The sequence below is a fragment of the Oncorhynchus clarkii genome, chromosome 13 (genome assembly GCF_045791955.1).
Source record: "Oncorhynchus clarkii lewisi isolate Uvic-CL-2024 chromosome 13, UVic_Ocla_1.0, whole genome shotgun sequence".
In the NCBI taxonomy this organism is placed as follows: Eukaryota; Metazoa; Chordata; class Actinopteri; order Salmoniformes; family Salmonidae; genus Oncorhynchus; species Oncorhynchus clarkii.
Window position 1 is genome coordinate 59,380,336 of NC_092159.1, and position 22,333 is coordinate 59,402,668.

Genomic DNA, 22,333 nt, shown 5'->3' on the forward strand with positions numbered 1-22,333 from the left:
TCACAGCTCTGCATTGTGTCTGTTTTAGAGACATCTGTGTGGTGTGTGTAGATATGTGTGGTGTCTGTAGATATGTGTTGTGTGTGAAGATCTGTGTGTGTGTGTGTGTGTGAGAACTTGGAGTGTGTATGTGTCTCTCTTCTCCCTCTCTCCTCTCTCTCTCCTCTCTTCCCTCTCTCATCTCCTCTCTCTCCTTCCCCTCTCCTCCCTCTCTCCTCTCCTCCCTCTCTCTCTTCTTTCCCTCTCCTTTCTCCTCTCCTCCCTCTCTCCTCTCCTCCCTCCCTCTCTCTTCTCCTCCCTCTCTCCTCTCTTCCCCTCTCATCTCCTCTCTCCTCCCTCTCTCCTCTCCTCCCTCCCTCTCTCCTCTCCTCCCTCTCTCCTCTCTTCCCTCATCTCCTCTCTCTCTCCTTCCCCTCTCCTCTCCTCCCTCTCTCCTCTCCTCCCCCCTCCCTCCTCGCTCTCTCCTCCCTCTCCTCCCTCTCTCCTCTCCTCCCTCCCTCCCTCTCTCTTCTTTCCCTCTCCTCTCTCTTCTCCTCCCTCTCTCCTCTCCTCTCCTCCCTCCATCTCTTTTCTTTCCCTCTCCTCTCTCCTCTCCCTCTTTCTGATCTGTGCTGACCAGTGAGCTATGGAGAGCAGGTTCCACTCAGCCTGCCTTCCATCAGCCAGCCAGCCTTCCAGCCAGCCTTCTACTCAGCCAGCCTTCCAGCCAGCCTTCCACTCAGCCAGCCTTCCACTCAGCCTGCCTTCCACTCAGCCAGCCAGCCCTTCCACTCAGCCAGCCTTCCACTCAGCCAACCTTCCACCCAGCCAGCCTTCCAGCCAGCCTTCCACTCAGCTAGCCTTCCACTCAGCCAGCCTTCCACTCAGCCAGCCTTCCAGCTAGCCTTCCAGCCTTCCACTCAGCCAGCCTTCCACTCAACCAGCCTTCCACTCAGCCAGCCTTCCATCCAGTCAGTCAGCCAGCCAGTCGGCAATCCAGCAAGATATATACAGTGCCTTGCGAAAGTATTCGGCCCCCTTGAACTTTGCGACCTTTTGCCACATTTCAGGCTTCAAACATAAAGATATAAAACTGTATTTTTTTGTGAAGAATCAACAACAAGTGGGACACAATCATGAAGTGGAACGACATTTATTGGATATTTCAAACTTTTTTAACAAATCAAAAACTGAAAAATTGGGCGTGCAAAATTATTCAGCCCCCTTAACGCCTTAACGCCACCTTTTGTTGCGATTACAGCTGTAAGTCGCTTGGAGTATGTCTCTATCAGTTTTGCACATCGAGAGACTGAGAAAATCGAGAATTTTTTTCCCATTCCTCCTTGCAAAACAGCTCGAGCTCAGTGAGGTTGGATGGAGAGCATTTGTGAACAGCAGTTTTCAGTTCTTTCCACAGATTCTCGATTGGATTCAGGTCTGGACTTTGACTTGGCCATTCTAACACCTGGATATGTTTATTTTTGAACCATTCCATTGTAGATTTTGCTTTATGTTTTGGATCATTGTCTTGTTGGAAGACAAATCTCCGTCCCAGTCTCAGGTCTTTTGCAGACTCCATCAGGTTGGTCCTGTATTTGGCTCCATCCATCTTCCCATCAATTTTAACCATCTTCCCTGTCCCTGCTGAAGAAAAGCAGGCCCAAACCATGATGCTGCCACCACTATGTTTGACAGTGGGGATGGTGTGTTCAGGGTGATGAGCTGTGTTGCTTTTACACCAAACATAACGTTTTGCATTGTTGCCAAAAAGTTCAATTTTGGTTTCATCTGACCAGAGCACCTTCTTCCACATGTTTGGTGTGTCTCCCAGGTGGCTTGTGGCAAACTTTAACCAACACTTTTTATGGATATCTTTAAGAAATGGCTTTCTTCTTGCCACTCTTCCATAAAGGCCAGATTTGTGCAATATACGACTGATTGTTGTCCTATGGACAGAGTCTCCCACCTCAGCTGTAGATCTCTGCAGTTCATCCAGAGTGATCATGGGCCTCTTGGCTGCATCTCTGATCAGTCTTCTCCTTGTATGAGCTGAAAGTTTAGAGGGACGGCCAGGTCTTGGTAGATTTGCAGTGGTCTGATACTCCTTCCATTTCAATATTATCGCTTGCACAGTGCTCCTTGGGATGTTTAAAGCTTGGGAAATCTTTTTGTATCCAAATCCGGCTTTAAACTTCTTCACAACAGTATCTCGGACCTGCCTGTTGTGTTCCTTGTTCTTCATGATGCTCTCTGCGCTTTTAACGGACCTCTGAGACTATCACAGTGCAGGTGCATTTATACGGAGACTTGATTACACACAGGTGGATTGTATTTATCATCAGTAGTCATTTAGGTCAACATTGGATCTATATATATATATATAGATAGATGGATGGATGGAGAGAGAGAGAGAGAGAGAGAGAGAGAGAGAGAGAGAGAGAGAGAGAGATTAGCATGTGTATTTCCCTGAGAAGGAAGTTTGTGAAAAAAGTATGTCAGTACAGTACAGTGTGTCAGTACAGTACAGTGTGTTAGTACAGTACAGTGTGTTAGTACAGTACAGTGTGTTAGTACAGTACAGTGTGTTAGTACAGTGCAGTGTGTTAGTACAGTACAGTACAGTGTGTTAGTACAGTACAGTACAGTACAGTGTGTTAGTACAGTACAATGTGTTAGTACAGTACAGTGTGTTAGTACAGTGTGTTAGTACAGTACAGTACAGTGTGTTAGTACAGTACAGTGTGTTTGTACAGTACAGTGTGTTAGTACAGTACAGTGTGTTTGTACAGTACACTACAGTGTGTTTGTACAGTACAGTGTGTTTGTACAGTACAGTGTGTTAGTACAGTAGAGTGTGTTAGTACAGTGCAGTGTGTTTGTACAGTACAGTACAGTGTGTTAGTACGGTACAGTTCAGTGTGTTAGTACAGTACAGTTCAGTGTGTTAGTACAGTGTGTTAGTACAGTACAGTGTGTTAGTACAGTGTGTTAGTACAGTACAGTGTGTTAGTACAGTGTGTTAGTACAGTACAGTACAGTGTGTTAGTACAGTGTGTTAGTACAGTACAGTGTGTTAGTACAGTACAGTGTGTTTGTACAGTACAGTGTGTTTGTACAGTACAGTACAGTGTGTCAGTACAGTACAGTGTGTTAGTACAGTACAGCACAGTGTGTCAGTACAGTACAGTGTGTTAGTACAGTTCAGTGTGTCAGTACAGTTCAGTGTGTCAGTACAGTACAGTGTGTCAGTACAGTACAGTGTGTTAGTACAGTACAGTGTGTTTGTACAGTACAGTGTGTTTGTACAGTACAGTACAGTGTGTCAGTACAGTACAGTGTGTTAGTACAGTACAGTACAGTGTGTCAGTACAGTACAGTGTGTTTGTACAGTTCAGTGTGTTAGTACAGTACAGTGTGTTAGTACAGTACAGTGTGTTTGTACAGTACAGTACAGTGTGTTTGTACAGTACAGTGTGTTTGTACAGTACAGTACAGTGTGTCAGTACAGTACAGTGTGTTAGTACAGTACAGTACAGTGTGTCAGTACAGTACAGTGTGTCAGTACAGTGCAGTGTGTCAGTACAGTACAGTGTGTCAGTACAGTACAGTGTGTCAGTACAGTACAGTGTGTTAGTACAGTACAGTGTGTCAGTACAGTACAGTGTGTCAGTACAGTACAGTGTGTCAGTACAGTACAGTGTGTTAGTACAGTACAGTGTGTTAGTACAGTACAGTGTGTTAGTACAGTGTGTTAGTACAGTGTGTCAGTACAGTACAGTGTGTCAGTACAGTACAGTGTGTTAGTACAGTACAGTGTGTTAGTACAGTACAGTGTGTCAGTACAGTGCAGTGTGTTTGTACAGTACAGTACAGTGTGTTTGTACAGTACAGTACAGTGTGTTTGTACAGTACAGTGTGTTAGTACAGTACAGTACAGTACAGTGTGTCAGTACAGTACAGTGTGTTAGTACAGTACAGTACAGTGTGTTAGTACAGTACAGTGTGTTAGTACAGTACAGTGTGTCAGTACAGTACAGTGTGTCAGTACAGTACAGTGTGTTAGTACAGTACAGTACAGTGTGTCAGTACAGTACAGTGTGTCAGTACAGTACAGTGTGTCAGTACAGTACAGTGTGTTTGTACAGTACAGTACAGTGTGTTAGTACAGTACAGTACAGTGTGTCAGTACAGTACAGTGTGTTAGTACAGTACAGTACAGTGTGTTAGTACAGTACAGTGTGTCAGTACAGTACAGTGTGTTAGTACAGTACAGTGTGTCAGTACAGTACAGTGTGTTAGTACAGTACAGTGTGTCAGTACAGTACAGTGTGTTAGTACAGTACAGTGTGTCAGTACAGTACAGTGTGTTAGTACAGTACAGTACAGTGTGTCAGTACAGTACAGTGTGTTAGTACAGTACAGTACAGTGTGTCAGTACAGTACAGTGTGTTAGTACAGTACAGTGTTTTAGTACAGTACAGTGTGTCAGTACAGTACAGTGTGTTAGTACAGTACAGTACAGTGTGTCAGTACAGTACAGTGTGTCAGTACAGTACAGTGTGTTAGTACAGTACAGTGTGTCAGTACAGTACAGTGTGTCAGTACAGTACAGTGTGTTAGTACAGTACAGTACAGTGTGTCAGTACAGTACAGTGTGTTAGTACAGTACAGTGTGTTAGTACAGTACAGTACAGTACAGTGTGTCAGTACAGTACAGTGTGTTAGTACAGTACAGTGTGTCAATACAGTGCAGTGTGTTTGTACAGTACAGTACAGTGTGTTTGTACAGTACAGTACAGTGTGTTTGTACAGTACAGTGTGTCAGTACAGTGCAGTGTGTTTGTACAGTACAGTACAGTGTGTTTGTACAGTACAGTACAGTGTGTTTGTACAGTACAGTGTGTTAGTACAGTACAGTACAGTACAGTGTGTCAGTACAGTACAGTGTGTTAGTACAGTGCAGTGTGTTTGTACAGTACAGTGTGTTAGTACAGTACAGTACAGTGTGTTAGTACAGTACAGTACAGTGTGTTAGTACAGTACAGTGTGTTAGTACATTACAGTGTGTTTGTACAGTACAGTACAGTGTGTTAGTACAGTACAGTACAGTGTGTCAGTACAGTACAGTGTGTTAGTACAGTACAGTACAGTGTGTTAGTACAGTACAGTGTGTCAGTACAGTACAGTGTGTTAGTACAGTACAGTACAGTGTGTCAGTACAGTACAGTGTGTTAGTACAGTACAGTGTGTTAGTACAGTACAGTACAGTGTGTCAGTACAGTGTGTCAGTACAGTGTGTTAGTACAGTACAGTGTGTTAGTACAGTGTGTTAGTACAGTACAGTGCAGTGTGTTAGTACAGTGTGTTAGTACAGTACAGTACAGTGTGTTTGTACAGTACAGTACAGTGTGTTAGTACAGTACAGTACAGTGTGTCAGTACAGTACAGTGTGTTAGTACAGTACAGTACAGTGTGTTAGTACAGTACAGTACAGTGTGTCAGTACAGTACAGTGTGTTAGTACAGTACAGTGTGTTAGTACAGTACAGTGTGTCAGTACAGTACAGTGTGTTAGTACAGTACAGTACAGTGTGTTAGTACAGTACAGTACAGTGTGTCAGTACAGTACAGTGTGTTAGTACAGTACAGTGTGTTAGTACAGTACAGTGTGTCAGTACAGTACAGTGTGTTTGTACAGTACAGTACAGTGTGTGAGTTTGTTTGTACAGTACAGTGGGTTTGTACAGTACAGTGCTTGATTGTGTTTGTACAGTACAGTGTGTTTGTACAGTACAGTGCGTGAGTGTGTTTGTACAGTGCAGTGTGTTTGTACAGTACAGTGTGTTTGTACAGTATAGTGCGTGAGTGTGTTTGTACAGTACAGTGTGTTTGTACAGTACAGTGTGTTTGTACATTACAGTGGGTTTGTACAGTACAGTGGGTTTGTACAGTACAGTGGGTTTGTATAGTACAGTGGGTTTGTACAGTACAGTGCACCCCAATCCCATTCTTCCTGTTATTGTGGAGTATAATTCCCCTAGTGACGACAGAATGTCACGTCCCAGTGCCACAGTGATGGTATGGATGTCACATCCGAGCAGATTAAACAATCTCAACTGGCAAAGATGACCGTCCCCCAACGCTTAGAGACAGATTAGAAAGATGACCGTCCCCCAACACTTAGAGACAGATTAGAAAGATGACCGTCCCCCAACACTTAGAGACAGATTAGAAAGATGACCGTCCCACAACACTTAGAGACAGATTAGAAAGATGACCGTCCCCCAACACTTAGAGACAGATTAGAAAGATGACCGCCCCCCAACACTTAGAGACAGATTAGAAAGATGACCGTGCCCCAACACTTAGAGACAGATTAGAAAGATGACCGTCCCCCAACACTTAGAGACAGATTAGATGTGGGGAAACCTAAACTTTCTAATGTGTGATAATCCCTGCTGCTGTGGAGAGCCTGGCTTTATGGGGTCTGTGCTGCTGGAGCAATGAGCCCTGGCTGTTGCTCCAGACTGAACACACACACACACACACACACACACACACACACACACACACACACACACACACACACACACACACACACAGTATACTGACCAGCTGCATCATCTGCCCACTGTTCTGTTGTAATGCAGCCACCTCCCCTCTAGCTGTTTCCCCTCCTGTCGTTCCCATGACAACATCTCCCTGTTCTCTCAAGCCCCTCCCCCGGTTCCACTTTCCTGCCTGCTGCTCGCTCCAGGGCCTCAGTCGGGTCTCTACTGAAAGTGCGTGTGTGTGTGTGTGTGTGTGTGTGAGAGAGCGCTGATTTCTTACCCATTCTGCATACAGAGGAACCTCCTACTCCAGAGGTTCAGAAACATGGCAGTCGGTGTGTGTTTATCTGCATGTGCCGTATGTGTGTGTCTGTGTCTCTGTGACAACCTAGGAAGGAAGAGAACAAAGGAGATTGGTGAAGTGTTGGGGTCCCCCGTCCCCGTCCTTTAGTTCCATAACAGGATTAATCTCCATCCCTGTTGATTAGGATGCACATGACCCAACTCTCTTAAGCAGCCTATAGAAGTGCACTATTGGCACCACATAACATACTTTACCGCCAAATAAATAAACACTGGTTCAAAACGACAGGCGAGAGGCGAGAGAAAACACTGTTACGAGAGGTTCGGCTTAGCGTCTCGCAACTACCATGTCATCCTTTTAATAACCTGTTAAATAAACAGCCATCGTTGGCCTCGGCTGAGTCGGCTCGCTGCTCTCATGCCTTGGTCCTCAGCTCTTCTCTTGCTCTGTCTTCATTGGCAGCAGCTATGATTGACAGGCTGTGTTCCCACCTCTGCATTCATTAGGTTTGAAAGAGGGATTTGACACAGAGAGGGTGAATTACATAAATGGAGGCAAGATGTCTGTCTCTACGTCATAGCTCTGCATGCACGCACACGCACACACAAACACTAACACACACACTCTACATACACGTACATTGTAATGTTGTAATATTGTTGTATTGTAGATATGTGGTGGTAGAGTAGTGGTGTGATAATGTATTGTATTGTAGATATGTGGTGGTAGAGTAGTGGCGTGATAATGTATTGTATTGTAGATATGTGGTGGTAGAGTAATGGTGTGATAATATACTGTATTGTAGATATGTGGTGGTAGAGTAGTGGTGTGATAATGTATTGTATTGTAGATATGTGGTGGTAGAGTAGTGGTGTGATAATGTATTGTATTGTAGATATGTGGTGGTAGAGTAGTGGTGTGATAATGTACTGTATTGTAGAAATGTGGTGGTAGAGTAGGGGTGTGATAATGTACTGTATTGTAGATATGTGGTGGTAGAGTAGTGGTGTGATAATGTACTGTATTGTAGATATGTGGTGGTAGAGTAGTGGTGTGATAATGTATTGTATTGTAGATATGTGGTGGTAGAGTAGTGGTGTGATAATGTATTGTATTGTAGATATGTGGTGGTTGAGTAGTGGTGTGATAATGTATTGTATTGTAGATATGTGGTGGTAGAGTAGTGGTGTGATAATGTATTGTATTGTAGATATGTGGTGGTAGAGTAGTGGTGTGATAATGTACTGTATTGTAGATATGTGGTGGTAGAGTAGTGGTGTGATAATGTACTGTATTGTAGATATGTGGTGGTAGAGTGGTGGTGTGATAATGTATTGTATTGTAGATATGTGGTGGTAGAGTAGTGGTGTGATAATGTATTGTATTGTAGATATGTTGTGTGGTATAATGTATTGTAGTGGTGTGATAATGTATTGTATTGTAGATATGTGGTGGTAGAGTAGTGGTGTGATAATGTACTGTATTGTAGATATGTGGTGGTAGAGTAGTGGTGTGATAATGTATTGTATTGTAGATATGTGGTGGTAGAGTAGTGGTGTGATAATGTATTGTATTGTAGATATGTGGTGGTAGAGTAGTGGTGTGATAATGTATTGTATTGTAGATATGTGGTGGTAGAGTAGTGGTGTGATAATGTATTATATTGTAGATATGTGGTGGTAGAGTGGTGGTGTGATAATGTATTGTATTGTAGATATGTGGTGGTAGAGTAGTGGTGTGATAATGTATTGTATATATGTGGTGGTAGAGAAGTGGTGTAATGATGTATTGTATATATGTGGTGGTAGAGTAGTGGTTGTACCTTACTGCTGCCTGTCAGTGGGTAATGTGAGGGTTGACTGTGAGGGGAAAGCATCTGGCTGTGTTTTAGATGAGAGTGAAGGTAGCAGAGAAAGCAGCTCAGTGAAGTCTTGACCAGCATAGCAACAGACATGGCCCTGTCAACCAACCAGCAACAGACATGGCCCTGTCAACCAACCAGCAACAGACATGGCCCTGTCAAACAACCAGCAACAGACATGGCCCTATCAACCAACCAGCAACAGACATGGCCCTGTCAACCAACCAGCAACAGACATGGCCCTGTCAACCAACCAGCAACAGACATGGCCCTGTCAAACAACCAGCAACAGACATGGCCCTGTCAACCAAACAGTAGGAGACATGGCCCTGTCAACCAACCAGCAACAGACATGGCCCTATCAACCAACCAGCAACAGACTTGGCCCTATCAACCAACCAGCAACAGACATGGCCCTGTCAAACAACCAGCAACAGACATGGCCCTATCAACCAACCAGCAACAGACATGGCCCTATCAACCAACCAGTAGGAGACATGGCCCTGTCAACCAACCAGCAACAGACATGGCCCTGTCAACCAACCAGTAGGAGACATGGCCCTGTCAACCAACCAGCAACAGACATGGCCCTATCAACCAACCAGCAACAGACATGGCCCTATCAACCAAACAGTAGGAGACATGGCCCTGTCAACCAACCAGCAACAGACATGGCCCTGTCAACCAACCAGTAGGAGACATGGCCCTATCAACCAACCAGTAGGAGACATGGCCCTGTCAACCAACCAGCAACAGACATGGCCCTGTCAACCAACCAGCAACAGACATGGCCCTATCAACCAACCAGTAGGGGACATGGCACTATCAACCAACCAGTAGGAGACATGGCCCTGTCAACCAACCAGCAGGAGACATGGCCCTGTCAACCAACCAGCAACAGACATGGCCCTGTCAACCAACCAGCAACAGACATGGCCCTATCAACCAACCAGTAGGGGACATGGCACTATCAACCAACCAGTAGGAGACATGGCCCTGTCAACCAACCAGCAGGAGACATGGCCCTGTCAACCAACCAGCAACAGACATGGCCCTATCAACCAACCAGCAACAGACATGGCCCTGTCAACCAACCAGCAACAGACATGGCCCTATCAACCAACCAGTAGGAGACATGGCCCTGTCAACCAACCAGAAGGAGACATGGCCCTGTCAACCAACCAGTAGGAGACATGGCCCTATCAACCAACCAGCAGGAGACGTGACAGTGAGAGGGCGGGTCAATATGTCTAGACTGGAGTGGCAGGGTGTACAGTCAGCAGGAGCCAATCAGATCGCCAGGCCAGGGATGATGAGCAGCTCCCTCCTATGAATACTATTAACCTCTGTTCAGGTTTTGATTACCAGTCAGCCCATTTATATTGTCCACTAGACATACAGTCTCAGGATCAGTGGTGGTGGTCATGTCTGCTTACTCAGTGTTGAAAGCATAATAATATGGTCTGACCCCGGACCAGCTAAAGGGACCTCTACAAGCTTTAGCTTCTCCCCTCTGTCTAAATATCTATGGATTAGTGCTCTCCTCACCTCCTCTTTCCCTCTTCCTGCTGCTTGGCTTGTTATTATCCCTCTCCTCTTCTCCTGGTACCTCCTCATCTATCCCTCCCTCTCTCAGGACATATCTGTGGTCCTCCCTCTCTCAGGACATGTCTGTGGTCCTCCCTCTCTCAGGACATATCTGTGGTCCTCCCTCTCTCAGGACATGTCTGTGGTCCTCCCTCTCTCAGGACATGTCTGTGGTCCTCTCCTCTCAGTGTGGATGCTGCATGGTATATCTCTCTCTCTGGGACATGTCTGTGGTCCTCTCCTCTCAGTGTGGATGCTGCATGGTATATCTCTCTCTCTGGGACATGTCTGTGGTCCTCTCCTCTCAGTGTGGATGCTGCATGGTATATCTCTCTCTCTGGGACATGACTGTGGTCCTCTCCTCTCAGTGTGGATGCTGCATGGTATATCTCTCTCTCTCAGGACATGACTGTGGTCCTCTCCTCTCAGTGTGGATGCTGCATGGTATATCTCTCTCTCTCTGGGACATGTCTGTGGTCCTCTCCTCTCAGTGTGGATGCTGCATGGTATATCTCTCTCTCTCAGGACATGTCTGTGGTCCTCTCCTCTCAGTGTGGATGCTGCATGGTATATCTCTCTCTCTCAGGACATGTCTGTGGTCCTCTCCTCTCAGTGTGGATGCTGCATGGTATATCTCTCTCTCTCAGGACATGTCTGTGGTCCTCTCCTCTCAGTGTGGATGCTGCATGGTATATCTCTCTCTCTCAGGACATGTCTGTGGTCCTCTCCTCTCAGTGTGGATGCTGCATGGTATATCTCTCTCTCTCAGGACATGTCTGTGGTCCTCTCCTCTCAGTGTGGATGCTGCATGGTATATCTCTCTCTCTCAGGACATGTCTGTGGTCCTCTCCTCTCAGTGTGGATGCTGCATGGTATATCTCTCTCTCTCAGGACATGTCTGTGGTCCTCTCCTCTCAGTGTGGATGCTGCATGGTATATCTCTCTCTCTCAGGACATGTCTGTGGTCCTCTCCTCTCAGTGTGGATGCTGCATGGTATATCTCTCTCTCTCAGGACATGTCTGTGGTCCTCTCCTCTCAGTGTGGATGCTGCATGGTATATCTCTCTCTCTCTGGGACATGTTAATAATGCAGGAGGCTTAGTTGATTAATGTGGGGGCTGGGGGCTTAGTGCGGGTGTGTGTGTTCGTGTTCGTGGCTGGCTGGCTGGCTGGCTGGCTGGCTGACTGGCTGGGCTCATAATCAGCCCACACCTTTGGCTCGTGGTGCCGACAGGGGCTGTCCTCAGAGACGTGGGTGAGAGGAGGGAAAGTGGAGGGAGAGGAGAAGGGGATGGAGGAGGGGTGGTGGTACTGTACAGGGCTGTTCCATTACCGCTCCTCTATCTAAATGTATTAGTGTGGTTTCTAGTGTTAGGCTGAAACAGTAGTACATCCCAGACTGGTCTCATACATCAGACGTAACATAGTAAATGTGAATCCATGTTACTTAAACCTTCCTCTAACCCTAACCTTAACCCCTTACCCTGACCCCTAGAGCTAGCTAACGTTAGCAATAGCCACCTAGGTTTTTTAAATTCGTCCCACGTACGAATTGTAATTCGTAACATATTGTAGGAATTGTAATTCGTAACATATTGTAGGAATTGTAATTCGTAACATATTGTAGGAATTGTAATTCGTAACATATTGTTCGATGTGTAATTCTTAACATACCATATGGATTGTAATTGCTAACACAACATACGAAATGGATGATGGACATCCACAAATGAATACATACCATACAAATTGTAACATGTCAACCTAAATGGAGTGTCTCAGATGTACATACAGAATGATACGAAATGCTCTGAGACCACGTTGTGCATCCGTGTAGTTTTGTTGTAGGACAGTCATTGTGTTAGAGTACAGGGAGACAAGGCAGGTCTGGTCTGTTATGTCTGTACTGTGTGTCAGTAGGTCTGGTCTGTTAAATCTGTACTGTGTGTCAGTAGGTCTGGTCTGTTAAATCTGTACTGTGTGTCAGTAGGTCTGGTCTGTTAAATCTGTACTGTGTGTCAGTAGGTCTGGTCTGTTATATCTGTACTGTGTGTCAGTAGGTCTGGTCTGTTATATCTGTACTGTGTGTCAGTAGGTCTGGTCTGTTAAATCTGTACTGTGTGTCAGTAGGTCTGGTCTGTTATATCTGTATTGTGTGTCAGTAGGTCTGGTCTGTTATATCTGTACTGTGTGTCAGTAGGTCTGGTCTGTTAAATCTGTACTGTGTGTCAGTAGGCCTGGCTCTCAACCTTGCTCTGTAACATGATCCCTACCACACAATTACATACCACACACGCACACACACACACACACACACACACACACACACACACACACACACACACACACACACACACACACACACACACACACACACACACACACACACACACACACAGCGGGTTGGGGTTTGGTGTGGTGTTGGAGCCAGAGGTGGCCAGGTTGGGGCTGTGGTCTGATTGAGCGGTGTGAGATAAGCTCAGGGATTGTGGGGGATTTCCACCTGTCTGGAGCTGTGGTCGACAGGGGACAGGAGAGGCAGAGTGTAGGAGGTGGAGAGAGCAGTAGTCCTGCTGCCATAGGCTGTTCCCTGCAGGGCTCCCCAGCACCAATGCCTTGTAGTCATTCTCTCTGAGCTCTACAACCTGTCTGCTTAATGATTAGAGCTGAGACATTAGTGCTTTTTGGGGTCGTTTTGATTAGATTATTAAGAAATAATCAGTGTTTTCGATTATTTTGGTTGAATGCTGTAACAGCACAGAATCAAACAATGACCAGAAGTCCTATGATGGGAGTGACTGCCCAGTGCTGCTTATCCCAGTGCTGCTTATCCCAGTGCTGCTTATCCCAGTGCTGCTTATCCCAGTGCTGCTTATCCCAGTGCTGCTTATCCCAGTGCTTCTTAGCCCAGTGCTGCTTATCCCAGTGCTGCTTATCCCAGTGCTGCTTATCCCAGTGCTGCTTATCCCAGTGCTGCTTATCCCAGTGCTGCTTATCCCAGTGCTGCTTATCCCAGTGCTTCTTAGCCCAGTGCTGCTTATCCCAGTGCTGCTTATCCCAGTGCTGCTTATCCCAGTGCTGCTTATCCCAGTGCTGCTAAGCCCAGTGCTGCTTAGCCCGGTGCTGCTTATCACTCATTAACTATTTATTCACATGACTTTCATCAAATATTTCAGTTGTTGTGTATATTACATGTGTTTTATGTGATATTTAGTAGTTTAAAACTACAACATCACACAGTTCAGCCTGGTTCTGGTTTATCTGTAGTGAAACAAGAGGAAACCCAGCTAAATGGATGTCTCCACTTCCGCCGAAGTCGGCTCCTCTCCTTGTTCGGCGGTCGACGTCACCGGTCTTCTAGCCATCGCCGCTCCACTTGTCATTGTTCCATTTGTTTTGTCTTGTTTCCTCGCACACCTGGTTTACATTCCCTAGTCACACTACATATATATTCCCTCTGTTTCCCCCATGTCTTTGTGTGGAACTGTTTTGTTACATGTTTCGTGTCAGGCTGGTTTTCCCCCGGGTACCGTGTTGAACCCGAGTGGTTTTTCCCCGGGTACCGTGCTGAACCCGAGTGGTTTTTCCCCGGGTACCGTGCTGAACCCGAGTGGTTTTTCCCCGGGTACCGTGTTGAACCCGAGTGGTTTTTCCCCGGGTACCGTGTTGAACCCGAGTGGTTTTTCCCCGGGTACCGTGTTGAACCCGAGTGGTTTTCCCCCGGGTACCGTGTTGAACCCGAGGGGTTTTTCCCCGGGTACCGTGTTGAACCCGAGTGGTTTTTCCCCGGGTACCGTGCTGAACCTGAGTGATTTTCCCCCGGGTACCGTGCTGAACCCGAGTGGTTTTTCCCCAGGTACCGTGCTGAACCCGAGTGGTTTTCCCCCTGGTACCGTGTTGAACCCGAGTGGTTTTCCCCAGGGTACCGTGTTGAACCCGAGTGAGTGGTTTTTCCCCGGGTACCGTGTTGAACCCGAGTGGTTTTTCCCCGGGTACCGTGTTGAACACACACACACACACACACACACACACACACACACACACACACACACACACACACACACACACACACTGTACTGTCTCTGACATGGTCATCACACACACACTGTACTGTCTCTGACATGGTCATCACACACACACTGTACTGTCTCTGACATGGTCATCACACACACACTGTACTGTCTCTTGAGTGCTCATCCAAGGAAACCTCATGCATATGCATGGCAGCCAGTGACTTTGGGTAAAGAGATGAACAGGGAGATTGAGAGACAGAGAGAGAGAGTGAGAGTAAGTGAGAGAGACAGGGAGAGAGAGAGAGTAAGTGAGAGGGAGAGAGAGAGAGAGAGAGACAGAGAAAGAGAGAGTAAGTGAGAGGGAGGGAGAGAGAGAGAGAGAAAGAGAGAGTAAGTGAGAGGGAGGGAGAGAGAGAGAGAGACAGAGAAAGAGGAGAGTAAGTGAGAGGGAGGGAGAGAGAGAGAGACAGGGAGAGAGAGAGAGTAAGTGAGAGGGAGGGAGAGAGAGAGAGACAGAGACAGAGAGAGAGAGCGAGAGTAAGTGAGAGAGACAGGGAGAGAGAGAGAGTAAGTGAGAGGGAGGGAGAGAGAGAGAGAGAGGCAGAGAAAGAGAGAATAAGTGAGAGGGAGGGAGGTAGAGAGAAACATTGCCGAGGTCCGTTTCTCAAGTGTGCCGGCAGCACCATAATGGGAATACAACTGAAGCAGTGGTTAATCAGTGTGTTTTCTCTGGCTTGGCCTGTAATGTATAATAGTCAATCAGCCCAGTCACACAGGGGTTGCTGAGAATGATCAGTTACTCATCGTTGTCTTGTTAAACCCACAGTCTGCCAAGCCAGGGACAGATTGCTCTGCTGGTGCCATTATTACAGAGCAGAATAAAGCCAACCCAAAGCAATGTGTCTTATAGGGGGAGGAGAGAGGAGGAGAGAGAGGAGAGGAGGAGAGAGAGAGTGGAGAGGAGGAGACAGAGAGTGGAGAGGAGGAGACAGGGAGAGAGGAGTGAGTTGAGAGGAGGAGACAGGGAGAGGATGAGAGAGAGGAGGAGACAGGAAGAGGAGGAGAGAGAGGAGTGAGTGGAGAAGAGGAGACAGGGAGAGAGGAGAGGAGGAGACAGGGAGATGATGAGAGAGTAGGAGACAGGAAGAGGAGGAGAGAGAGGAGTGAGTCAAGAGGAGAGGAGGAGACAGGGAGGGGAGGAGAGAGAGGAGATGAGAGGATGAGACAGGGAGAGGAGGAGAGAGGAGAGGAGGAGACAGGGGGAGGAGGAGAGAGGGAGAGGAGGAGAGAGAGGAGTGAGTGGAAAGGAGGAGACAGGTAGAGAAGGAGAGAGTGGAGAGGAGGAGACAGGTAGAGAAGGAGACAGGTAGAGAAGGAGACAGGGAGAAGAGGTGAAAGTGGAGAGGAGGAGACACGGAGAGGAGGAGACAGGTAGAGAAGGAGACAGGGAGAAGAGGTCAAAGTGGAGAGGAGGAGACAGGGAGAGGAGGAGACAGGTAGAGGAGGAAACAGGGAGAGGAGGAGACAGGTAGAGAAGGAGACAGGGAGAAGAGGTGAAAGTGGAGAGGAGGAGACAGGGAGAGGAGGAGAAAGGAGAGAGAGGAGAGGCTGGGGACATGGTGTAGTAGACTATGAGGTGTAGAGTAGAGGAGAAGAGAGGGTCATTTTGAGAAAGCAGTGCGGGGCTGGAGAGAGGAAGCGTAAAGCTGAGTGGGTGAGACAACGAAAAAGGAGCCTGGAAGAGAGGGAGTGATAGAGAAATAGAGAGGGGGAGAGAAAGCAGAAGGAGATTGCTATAGAGAAAGAGAGAGAGGGAGAGAGGGACATGGAGCAGAGCAATAAGAGAGATTGAGGTCATGAGACAATGGAGGGAGGGAGAGAAATTGAGAAAGGGACACTGGGGAAAAGAGTGAGAGATAGAGATCGGGAGAGGGAGAAAGATAGAGGGAGAGAGCCTGAGAAAGTGTGTACTCAGCTGTGAGATGAGACCTGTCTCCCCATGGGGAGAGAGGGATGGAGAGAGGGGAGGAGGAATCCAATGTCGGTTGGACTGCTCTGAGGGGGAGGGGAGCACACACACACACACACACACACACACACACACACACACACACACACACACGCACACACAAACAAAAGCACACACAAACACAAACACGCACACACAAACACAAACACATGCACACACACTCCTCAGGGAGCTGATCTGTCAGACATAGCGAGTCTACCACAGAGTGGTGAAGCCTACAGGTCTACTGATCCCTGGTCCCCATGCTGTGGGATGGACAGATTGCCAATGTCAGGCACCATGACGTCAGCTAGTAGGAAAATGGATAATGGTGTATTCTCTATCAACTATCAATTTATTTGTGATTTTTAGTAGCGTTGATGGACGAATGCATATCCCTTATGATGTTGGGCCTTAAAGATGGCAGTAATGACAGTAGTAGTAATGAAAATAGTAGTAATGAAGGTAGAATTAATGAAGGTAGCAGTAATGAAAGTAGTAGTAATGAAGGTAATGGTAATGAAGGTAGCAGTAATGAAGGTAGTATTAATGAAGGTAGTAGTGATGAAGGTAGCAGTAATGAAGGTAGTATTAATGAAGGTAGTAGGAATGAAGGTAGTATTAATGAAGGTAGTAGGAAGGAAGGTAGTATTAATGAAGGTAGTAGTAATGACGGTATTGGTAATGAAGTTAGTGATAATGAACAGGGCAGTAGTGAAGGTAGTAGTAATGAAGGTAATGGTAATGAAGGTAGCAGTAATGAAGGTAGTATTAATGAAGGTAGTAGTAATGAAGGTAGCAGTAATGAAGATAGTATTAATGAAGGTAGTAGGAATGAAGGTAGTATTAATGAAGGTAGTAGGAAGGAAGGTAGTATTAATGAAGGTAGTGGTAATGAAGGTAGTAGTAATGAAGGTAGTAGTAATGAAGGTAGTAGTAATGAAGGTAGCAGTAATGAAAATATTAGTAATGAAGGTAGTAGTAATGAAGGTAGTATTAATGAAGGTAGTAGTAATGAAGGTAGTGATAATGAACAGGGCAGTAATGAAGGTAGTAGTAATGAAGGTAGTAGTAATGAAGGTAGTAGTAATGACGCTATTGGTAATGAAGGTAGTAGTAATGAAGATAGTAGTAATGAAGGTAGTAGTAATGAAGGTAGTAGTAATGAAGGTAGTGGTAATGAAGGTAGCAGTAATGAAGGTAGTAGTAATGAAGGTAGTAGTAACGAAGGTAGCAGTAATGAAGGTAGTGGTAATGAAGTTAGTGATAATGAACAGGGCAGTAATGAAGGTAGCGGTAATGAAGGTAGTGGTAATGAAGGTAGTAGTAATGAAGGTAGTAGTAATGAAGGTAGTAGTAATGAAGGTAGTAGTAATGCAGGTAGTATTAATGAAGGTAGTAGGAATGAAGGTAGTATTAATGAAGGTAGTAGGAAGGAAGGTAGTATTAATGAAGGTAGTAGTAATGAAGGTAGTAGTAATGAAGGTAGTAGTAATGAAGGTAGCAGTAATGAAAATTTTAGTAATGAAGGTAGTAGTAATGAAGGTAGCAGTAATGAAGGTAGCAGTAATGAAGGTAGTAGTAATGAAGGTAGTAGTAATGAAGGTAGTATTAATGAAGGTAGTAGTAATGAAGGTAGTATTAATGAAGGTAGTAGGAATGAAGGTAGTATTAATGAAGGTAGTAGGAAGGAAGGTAGTATTAATGAAGGTAGTAGTAATGGAGGTAATGGTAATGAAGGTAATGGTAATGAAGGTAGTATTAATGAAGGTAGCAGTAATGAAGGTAGTAGTAATGAAGGTAGTATTAATGAAGGTAGTAGTAATGAAGGTAGTAGTAATGAAGGTAGTGGTAATGAAGGTAGTGATAATGAACAGGGCAGTAATGAAGGTAGTAGTAATGAAGGTAGTAGTAATGAAGGTGGTAGTAATGACGGTATTGGTAATGACGGTGGTAGTAATGAAGGTAGTAGTAATGAAGGTAGCAGTAATGAAGGTAGTAGTAACGAAGGTAGCAGTAATGAAGGTAGTAGTAATGACAGTAGTAGTAATGCAGGTAGTAGTAATGAAGGTAGTGGTAATGGAGGTAGCGGTAATGAAGGTAGTAGTAATGAAGGTAGTGGTAATGAAGGTAATGGTAATGAAGGTAGTGGTAATGAAGGTAGTAGTAATGAAGGTAGTATTAATGAAGGTAGTAGTAATGCAGGTAGTAGTAATGAAGGTAGTATTAATGAAGGTAGTGGTAATGAAGGTAGTAGTAATGAAGGTAGTATTAATGAAGGTAGTAGGAATGAAGGTAGTATTAATGAAGGTAGTAGGAAGGACGGTAGTATTAATGAAGGTAGTAGTAATGAAGGTAATGGTAATGAAGGTAGTAGTATTGAAGGTAGTGGTAATGAAGGTAGTAGTAATGAAGGTAGTGGTAATGAAGTTAGTGATAATGAACAGGGCAGTAATGAAGGTAGTAGTAATGAAGGTAGTAGTAATGAAGGTGGTAGTAATGAAAGTAGTAGTAATGACGGTATTGGTAATGAAGGTAGTAGTAATGAAGGTAGCAGTAATGAAGGTAGCGGTAATGAAGGTAGTAGTAATGAAGGTAGTGGTAATGAAGGCAGTAGTAATGAAGGTAGTATTAATGAAGGTAGTAGTAATGATGGTAGCAGTAATGATGGTAGCAGTAATGAAGGTAGCAGTAATGAAGGTAGTAGTAATGAAGGTAGTAGTAATGAATGTAGTGGTAATGAAGGTAGCAGTAATGAAGGTAGTATTAATGAAGGTAGTGGTAATGAAGGTAGCAGTAATGAAGGTAGCAGTAATGAAGGTAGTAGTAATGAAGGTAGCAGTAATGAAGGTAGCAGTAATGAAGGTAGCGGTAATGAAGGTAGTGGTAATGAAGGTAGCAGTAATGAAGGTAGTAGTAATGAAGGTAGTAGTAATGAACACTGAACTGCTCTAACACAGACCTTCATGAGGTTTGTTTGCAACGTTTGGATCCCTGAAAGGATCTTGTCAGGTTATATGTGCTTTGCCATCAGTAATGAAAGATACTGTCCACACTATGCAGTGACGTTCAGGTACAGCATACAGCTAGTGTAGTCATGAAACATACATAGATACCCACACTCTGTTGAATCAATGCTCACTCCGCTGAATCAATGCTCATTCCGCTGAATCAATGCTCACTCCGTTGAATCAATGCTCACTCCGCTGAATCAATGCTCATTCCGCTGAATCAATGCTCACTCCGCTGAATCAACGCTCACTCCGCTGAATCAATGCTCACTCCGCTGAATCAACGCTCACTCCGCTGAATCAATGCTCACTCCGCTGAATCAACGCTCACTCCGCTGAATCAACGCTCACTCCGCTGAATCAACGCTCACTCCGCTGAATCAACGCTCACTCCGCTGAATCAACGCTCACTCCGCTGAATCAACGCTCACTCCGCTGAATCAATGCTCCCATTGTTTTATGAAGTGTAAATCATTGCCCAGAAGGTCTTTTCCAGCAGGGTCCCCCCATGTTTTATGCTTTGCCATAACTCTAACCGAAGTCTCACATTGCCTCACATTTAAGGGAAGTTCAATCGCCTATTCACTGGAATATCAGAATTAACGTGAGAAAATGTGTCCGGAAATCAAGGTACTTCTAGCCATAACCTCTTCTCTCCCTCTCCTTTCTCTAATGGTGTTCATTCTCTGTGTGGCTATAGGTAGTGGTCTGATGGGGAACTCCTCTGCCTCCTTCATGGGTACGTTCCTGGCCAGCAGTCTAGGCTCGTCCTCCCACCCCTCTCACCCCTCCCGGCCCCCCTCCTCACCCTCTTCACCCGGATCCTTCCGTGGTGGGCCCCACTCCAGTGCCTCTCAGATCTGGTTCCCTCACTCACACGAAGGTAAGAGAGAAACCCCACAGGAAAAACGATGGAATGAGTGACGCCTGACCACCGATTTAGCATGATGTCATCAGGTATATTTAGCTCGCAGTCTTCTCAACGTGACGGAGGCCTTTAAGGATCGACAGCCACATAACATACCCTCATGATACACACATCCAGGGGTTCTAGGTGGTTTCATTTTTCCATCGATGACTATTTTCAGCTAAATGTAAAGATGACTCAGCACTCTGCACTCTATGCTGCCATCATTATATATTGACTTGTAAGAGAATCCCCTACTTGTCCTTCTCTCCCAGTCTATGAATCCTCAGGGCTTTATCTTGGGCTGACGTTAAGGCGGCGCTGGTGTCAAACGCACGTTCGTTGGCAGTTTCCACCTGTTAAAGCCAGAGCTCTGCTATTTTCAAACTGTTGTGCAAAGGGTTGGTAATTGACCTGTCTTTTATCAGCTCTTTGTGCTCAGGTGGGAGGGGTGGAAATATTGTAGGTGTGTCCTTAAAAAGGACACAGGGCTAATTTCAGGCAGCTCTCTTTTTGGGCCTTATCAACGGCTCCTGGGTCGTGTTCATTAGGCACCAAACGGAATGAAACGTTCAGAAACGGAGTGGAACAGGGAGGCATTACCTAACCTGAACTAATTCAATTAGAAACGCCCATTTTCATGTTCTCCTATAAACCGCTTTCAAATGTTTTCCATTGTGTGCCCTAATGAACACAACTCAGGTCCTGGTTCTCAGCCGTGCGGTATGGAACGCCGTGCGGTATGGAACGCCGTGCGGTATGGAACGCCGTGCGGTATGGAACGCCGTGCGGTATGGAACGCCGTTCGGGTCTTTACGTGTCAAAAAATATACACATCAAATACCACCGTTCTAGTATAGAATGTTGTGATGAATTTGGACGTGCAAGCCAAGCGCCACCACTACTATCAGTAGCATTGTCAAAGCTGTGCAGAAAAATCTGCAAACAAGCAAACACCGGCAACGAACGATGTATTTACAATACCGCCTTGGTAATAAGGCATTATTTGTTCGACCGCAACTTCTTTGGTGTTTAGCTAGCACCGGTACAACTTGTGGTTTTGCTGTGTTTTTGGGGAAGAATATTGTTTGCCACAAATCCATCAGCTAGCTAACATTTTTACGACCAGCACTGTCCAGAGCTCGAGGAAGGGCAGGTGGGCGAGACGACTTTGCCAGCATCATAGCATACGTATCGATGAATCGTTGTGACATATGGAATACGAGTGATAGTCTAGTCAATGTGTAATAACTACGTAAACAATGAATGAACTGGTTAAATTAGTATGTGACGTGCAGTCCTATTCAGGTCCTGATTGGTCAACAGCCTTATCTGACACGTCACATAGTGTTATCTGACGGGTATCTTCTTTGACACGTAAAGACCCAAACGGCGTTCCATGGTACGGCGCTGCAGCTTAACAGCGTGTAATCTTACTCTGACAGCATGTACTCTCAGCCTGGGTTGAGTTTCCAGTGGAGGACAGACGGCTTGTAATCCTTAAGAAATGAGCCCGGCTCCCACCCTTTTCTCTGGGCTCTGAAATAGGCCTCTGCCCCTCCCCTGGAGCATGTTTGGGGTGAAGCACCATGCAGTGTTTTTTAGGATGGAGTGACGGGTCAATAGTTCAGCCAAAAAATGTTGCGGTATTCAAATTCACGTCAGCAAGAATGTCACTCAGCCCACTGAACAACACACACGCACGCCAGTAAAGAGGTTGCACAGACTGCAGGGTTGGGCTGTTCAGCTGTTGTGTCTTTGGTGCTTGTGGTGGTTCCCACCCTACCCAGGCTCTGACTGCCTCACCCGACCCGCCTAAACACAGCAGACTCAGGGTATGCCAAGCCCCAAGCATAGCCTCCTTGTTTAAAGGGATACTTCAAGCAAAATACAACATTAGTTAGATGGTTCCTGGTGTACAGACTACTTCCAGAATAAGATAACATCTAACTAATGTTGTTATTAAGGTGAACAACCCCTTTAAGAAGGAACTATCTAACTACCCACTGGGCACAGACATCAATTCAATGTCTATTCCACGTTGGTTCAACGTAATAACATTAAAAGGACATGGAATCAACGTTGATTCAACCAGTGTGCCAAGTGGGTAATG

The 22,333-nt window shown here is 45.6% G+C and overlaps 1 protein-coding gene across 1 annotated transcript in view; it reads left to right on the forward strand.

The window, feature by feature from the left end:
* LOC139423609 (BAH and coiled-coil domain-containing protein 1-like) overlaps window positions 1-22,333 on the forward strand; it is a 160,943-nt gene that overhangs the window by 58,644 nt on the left and 79,966 nt on the right. The window contains exon 3 of the mRNA XM_071175194.1: window positions 20,014-20,196. Within this exon, the coding sequence (XP_071031295.1) occupies window positions 20,014-20,196 (183 nt within the window). The remainder of the gene's footprint in view (window positions 1-20,013; window positions 20,197-22,333) is intronic.